This window comes from Hirundo rustica, chromosome 6 (assembly GCF_015227805.2).
Source record: "Hirundo rustica isolate bHirRus1 chromosome 6, bHirRus1.pri.v3, whole genome shotgun sequence".
In the NCBI taxonomy this organism is placed as follows: domain Eukaryota; kingdom Metazoa; phylum Chordata; class Aves; order Passeriformes; family Hirundinidae; genus Hirundo; species Hirundo rustica.
In genome coordinates, this window is record NC_053455.1 from 27,908,539 (window position 1) to 27,914,718 (window position 6,180).

Sequence of the window (6,180 nt, forward strand, 5' to 3'; positions counted from 1 at the left end):
AAATGGTCCTTTAATGGTTGTGTCTCTGGGTTTAAAGTAGCAAAACAAAGCACTATTCCGGCTTCCAAAAACTCCTGTGGTATCACCTCTGTATAGGATGTGCACTTCCTGTAGCACAGGCCCTTTATCCCTTTATCCTCAGGCGCTGGCCTGAGGTTTCCCTCTGGCTCTGAAACCCCGCAGACACTCTCTGGGTTTTAACAGAGGGATTCTGGGTCCGTGGGGAGCACTGCTTGGTGTCAGCGTGGTGAGGCGTGTGAAGCCTGTGTGCTGGCAGAGGATGCTTCTCCCGGGATGCTGAATAACGCTGTTTGTCATTTGCCTGGACAGAGCTGGGCTGGCCGGAGTCCGTACCCTATCTTGACAGGGCTCCGTCCCCGCTGGAGTTTTATCGAGAGTGGGTGAGTCCAAATAAACCCTGTATAATTCGCAACGCCATCAGCCACTGGCCGGCCCTGAAGAAATGGACCTCAGCGTACCTCAGGTATGAGCGAGCTGTGGAGTAGGACTGGTGTTCAACCTCACTAAAAACCCCTTGGTTAATCTCTGCTGTTGTTTGTAAGATTAGCTCAGATTCCTCCCTGGTTCTATGGGAAGGTGTAACTGTCTTCCTTGCACACCTGCTGCCCTACCAGTTCCGATGAGGGTGAGCGTTTTGGCTGTGTGCAGCCAACAGACTCAGGTTACTGAAACCCACACATCTGGAGTGGGGCTGTAACACTGTAAGAACAGACTGACTTGTTTGTGACTGAGCACACCTTGTTTTCTTCAAAAAACTAAATGATGAGCATTTTAACAGTGACTGAAATTTTAAAGAAAAGCCCTTCTTTAAGGGAGGATTTATGGTTAGGCTTGAAATCTGTGGGTCAGATCTAGTTCTTTGGGGTTTAAAGCTAAATATCTTATGGAACTAAGAACTGTTAGCCTCATAGGGTGTATATCTATCAGTTACTGTCCATCCCTTCTCCCTGCTCAGTTGCTTTTGAACATGTCAACTCCTGGATTTGGCTGAGTTGAATGGCCACAATAATATCAAGCTCTGCTATTATCGGTGAAAAGAAGTGGCCAAAGAGGACCCTCTGTCTACACGGAGGAAAAGGGAGCTACTTTGTGAACTGTCCTGAGGAGAGAATTCAGAGAGGAAAAAGAAACTAGAGTTACCTTGACTGCAGGGAGCAACTGGAGCAGAATGCCAGAGTCCTTACCAGACAGCAGAATACCTAATCTAGAGATACCTATCCGTGGAAAGACAGGCATCTTATTTTTGCTGCCCTTGAAACATGTTTTTAAAATCACCAGTATGTAATGCATGAGCTAATTGCAGGCCTGGATATAAACCTTTGATTTGTTTTGCAGGGAGGTGGTAGGTCACAAGGTGGTGAGTGTGGCAGTGACACCAAATGGTTATGCAGATGCAGTGTTTCAGGACCGTTTTGTCATGCCAGAGGAGCACCAAATGCCTTTCATGGACTTTTTGGACATTGTGGAGAAGAAAGTGACCTCTCCCAACGTATTCTATGTGCAGAAGCAGTGTTCAAACCTCACTGAGGAGTTCCCCGAACTTGTCTGTGATGTGCAGCCTGACATACCATGGATGAGTGAGGCACTGGGTAAACACTCAATTTCTATGCATCCAGTAAATATTTTGCACGGAGTTTTAAAACAATCACACTAGGTACTATATGGTGAATGCTTGTTCTCTTTTTGAATGCCACAGCTCAGTTTGGTTTCATCCTCTTAGAATGCAGAAGTGGTAAAATACCTGATAGAGTAATCCAAGTTTTGGGGTTAGATTACTCTGAAATCAGTATCTCTGTTGTGTATTGGGACTGAACTGAAAAAATGTTGTGTAACTTCTTGACATCAAGTGGCTTTTCTTTGATCTAGAGTTTTGGCTCAGTGTTTGCAGTGTAGAAGGAAGATGTTCTTGTTCACAGAGTGTATTTGCAATGAAATCTGTCATAGTTATGAAGGAACTTGCAGGACAGAATTTGACAGAAAGTTATTTGAAATGTTTTTAAAAATGACAGGTTTTGTTGTTGTTCTCATCATATCTCTTTTCCCTAATCATACAGGGAAGAAGCCTGATGCTGTGAATTTCTGGCTTGGGGAGTCAGCTGCTGTGACATCTTGTATGTATCCTGTGGCACTGTAAATCCTCTGGTGATTTCAGCACAAGTTTAAGCTGGCTTGTTTTGAGTTAGCGGCTCAGGAGAATGGTGTGGTTTTTCTGACAAGGCAGTTCTATTTTAACATGCTTTTATTGCATTCTTTATTCTGCCCTTCTGCAGCCTCCTGCTGCTGTGTCTCTGGGTGCATTTACCTGGCATTGTGTCAGGCAAGGCACTGACAATTTGCTTCATTGAATGTATTTGCTACAGCACGATATTGTGACTTTCCCACTGGCTGGAAGAGGAAGAAGACGTCTGATAATAATAGGGAAAGATGATACTTTCAGTTTACTGTAGTTTCTGCTGCAGAGAAGGAAACAGCTATGATTTTCTGTCTTTCTTGACATTTCTCTCTTTTGTTCTCAATCCTAGTACATAAAGATCATTATGAGAACTTGTACTGTGTGGTATCTGGAGAGAAATATTTTCTACTGCATCCACCGAGTGACCGTCCCTTCATCCCCTATGGTACATCATTTTGCTGTGCAATGTGTCTTGGAAGGAGGACAGACTAAAACACTGAAAGATGTGAAAAAAAGGAAGCAGTGGTAACATTTTGATGTTTATGCAGTGTTACGCTTTCCAGTGTGAACAGAAATTTCTTCTATTTCATGCTGCAGGTAGTTTGTAATACAGATGTTACTCTGAGGCCAGGTTTTCCAGTCCAGGTAAGGTAATGGGCTCATTGATTCACATTTTGAGTCTTGTGTCCCGTTCAATTCAGGTAGGACATTTAGATGCTGAAGCGAGTCTAGAGAAGGATATTAAAGCTGGTGAAGGTTCCAGAAGGTAATTCCTGTGAGGAGCAGCTGAGGGAGCTGGGGTTGTTTAACCCGGAGAAAAAAGAGACTCTGGGGGAATTTACCACTCTCTAGAACTCCCTGAAAGGAGGTTGTACCCAGGTGGGATCAGGCTCTTTTCCCAGGCAACCAGTGACAGAAGGAGAGGTAATAGTCTCATTTTGTGCCCAGGGGAGGTTTAGATTGGACATTGGGAGGAATTTCCTCGCATAAAGATTGATTTGATATTGAAATGTACTGCCCAGGGTGTGATGGAGGCATGTGCCTGGAGGTGATTAAGGAAAGACTGGATGTGGCACTTAGGGCCATGGTTTAGTTGACAAGGTGGTGTTCAGTCATAGCTTGGTGTTCAGTCAGGCAATCTCAGGTCTCATCCCTTGATGTCTTTTCCAACCTAATTGATTCTATGATCTTCATGGCAGTCTCTTCAGCTTTAGAATACTTAAATTATTAAAGTATTTTGTCAGTGTTGTAGCATGTCATCTTTGATGTGTCACAAGTTTGGATTCTGCCTGCTTTTTTCTAGGAAGAAAAAGCCAGGAAGCTGAAAAATTAGTTGTGTTTTAATGGAATATTCGAGCTACTAACTGAATCTCTGAAAACTGAGAAATTAAGAAGGAGATTTTTGTGGCAGCAGTGCTTCACGCTGCCTGTTTTCTGTTTCTTTATCTTGCTTTCCTATGTGCACAGCAGTAGCTTTTGTTGCAGTGTCATCTAGAAGATGGACAGCTTAACTTTATGTCTCATAAAACTTAATTTTCCCATTCCTTGACTTTCAAATCATCAGATTAAGTGAATGCAGAGTGCTCTATGACACAAATATAGCTTGCTAGATGTGTTTTGCTACAATATTTTGTTTATACCTTGACATCGTAGAACCACAGAATGGTTTGGGTTGGAAGGGACATTGAAGATCATAGAGTCAATGCCCCTGCCATTCAATAGACCAGATTGCTCAAAGCTTCATCCAGCCTGACCTTGAACACTTCCAGGGACAAGGTATCCACAGCTTCTCTGGGCAACCTGTTCCAATGCCTCATGACCCTTATTGTTAAAAAATTCTTCTTTATATATAATCTAAATCTACCCTGTCTGTTTGATACCATTAACCCTTGTCCTGGCCTTGGTAAAAAGTCCTCCTCTTTCTTATAAGCCCCTTTTATGTACTGGAGGGCCACAATGAGGTTTCCCCAGCACCCTCTCTTCTCCAGGCTGAACAACCCCATCTCCTCAACCTTTCTTGGACTGGTGCTGTTGTATGTATGTGAATGTATGAGATATATATGTGTGTTACAGGAGTCCTACTTTGTAAAACAAATTACTGTTAAAGCATAGAATAGAGATAATGCTTACATTTCATGATGTGTAGTAAAAAGAAAATTCCATCTTTTTGAGCATCAGGTTAATTAATGGAGAGAAACTCTCTCCAGGGAGGGCTTAGAAAACCACTTGTGCTGAAGCGATGAAAGAAAAGCAGCCAGCAGTATCTGAAGCAGCTGATGAGCCCTGACAATTAAAATTAGAAGTGAAAGGCTGGCCACAAGCCACTAATATCTCTTGTGAGGGCTTCTTTGGTAGACTGACCTAAGACAAAGCACCCAACTATAGAATGATGTCTAGGTCAGGGGTGCATTGATGCCTTCTGAAAAGGAAAGAAGACAGTTACTTGAACGAAATAGGACTGGGAATACAAATGGGCTTGGAGGAGAATAATTATTATTCAGACTGACTGGAAAAAAGTTATATTAAGAAACTGGATAAAATTTGAAATGGAAAAGGGGAAGGATAGTGAGTACAGTAAGTTGAAAATGGTTTTGTCTTAATTTTTCATGGTGAAAGTGTGACATGCACTGCCATCAGGTTCTCTGAATTGTGTAATTTAATTCTTTCTCTGGTTCAGAGCTCTATCAGCCAGCAACCTACCACGTATCAGAAGATGGTTCATTTGAAATTGTGGATGAGAAGACTGCAGAGAAGGTAAAATGTTTGTAAAGAATGCAGTTAATACAGTAGTTGGTGCATTGCTGAGCCCTCAAACTAAGCATATTGATCGATATTTAGAAATGCTCCATTACTGGAAAGATACTTCCCAGATATTTCACTTGTATTTTACTACTTGCAAAGGATACCCAGGTTCCAGAAAAATCTTTTCATGCATACCTGAAACCATTAGTATCATAAAGTGTTGCTTTGCATCAGACTTGAATAGATCCACTAAAAAACTTTTGGATGCATCAACAATAAAGGAATTGATTTCTTTATGCCTGAAATAGACCCCTCTACATTCACTTTCTTTTGGCCCTCTATTCAGGTCCACTGTAGTATCACCCTGTGCAATAAAATATACCTGTCTGAATGAATAAGTTGTATTTTCTTAGTAGTAGCAAATATTTATTTGATTAAAATGTTTAGATCTGGAGGCACTTTAAAGATCTCAGTAGACTCTTAATCCCTTGCCTTTTGCCTCTGTGAAGTGTGAATGTTACAACAGAAGTTGAACTGGGGCTTGTTCTCTGTTTCCAGAGTGGTGCTCATAGAATCTCATTCCTGTAATGCAGCAAGGTTGGAATGCTGAGGTTTATAATTCTGTAGGGCAGAAAAAGAATTAATGCAGGCAAGAGGGACTTCCCAGCAGGGAGGGGTGTTATAGCTTCTGGGAGTAAAAATTACACCAGAGAGCTAAAGAAGAAGGAAGGAATTTCTAAAAAGAGTGATGCAGATTAAGTATTGAATGTAGACAGAACAAGCAACTTAAGGTGCTGGAGGTGTTTTGAAAGTATGCCAAGAGACTGCAATTTCATGGATGACATTTATTGCCTTTTCTCTAATGAAAAATGCGTGACTGAAGGAGGCAGATCTTTGCATCCTTGACCTGTTCCCAGCTGAATGTGGAAAGCTGTGTAGCTGTACATGTTTTGCTAGACAAAGTAAATATTTTGTAACCTAGAATGTTTGATTATCAGTTGTTTTTCTGGAAGCTTGCTGGAATTTTTTGCCAGGGTCAGTACCATATACACACTCTTTTGCCTTTAGGTGCCCTGGATCCCTCTGGACCCCTTGAACCCAGATCTAGAACTGTATCCAGAGTATGCTCAGGCAAAACCTTTGCAGTGTACAGTGAAGGCTGGTGAGATGTTATATCTGCCTTCTCTCTGGTTCCATCATGTTCAGCAGTCACATGGCTGTATTGCAGGTAAAACAGACAGCAT

At 41.9% G+C, this 6,180-nt stretch overlaps 1 protein-coding gene across 1 annotated transcript in view; it reads left to right on the top strand.

The window, feature by feature from the left end:
- The window catches only part of LOC120753635 (uncharacterized), a 66,831-nt gene that overhangs the window by 249 nt on the left and 60,402 nt on the right, over positions 1-6,180 (top strand). Inside the window, exons 2-7 of the mRNA XM_058420900.1 lie at positions 331-484; positions 1,357-1,610; positions 2,076-2,132; positions 2,544-2,639; positions 4,872-4,948; positions 6,005-6,164. Of these exons, the coding sequence (XP_058276883.1) occupies positions 331-484; positions 1,357-1,610; positions 2,076-2,132; positions 2,544-2,639; positions 4,872-4,948; positions 6,005-6,164 (798 nt within the window). The remainder of the gene's footprint in view (positions 1-330; positions 485-1,356; positions 1,611-2,075; positions 2,133-2,543; positions 2,640-4,871; positions 4,949-6,004; positions 6,165-6,180) is intronic.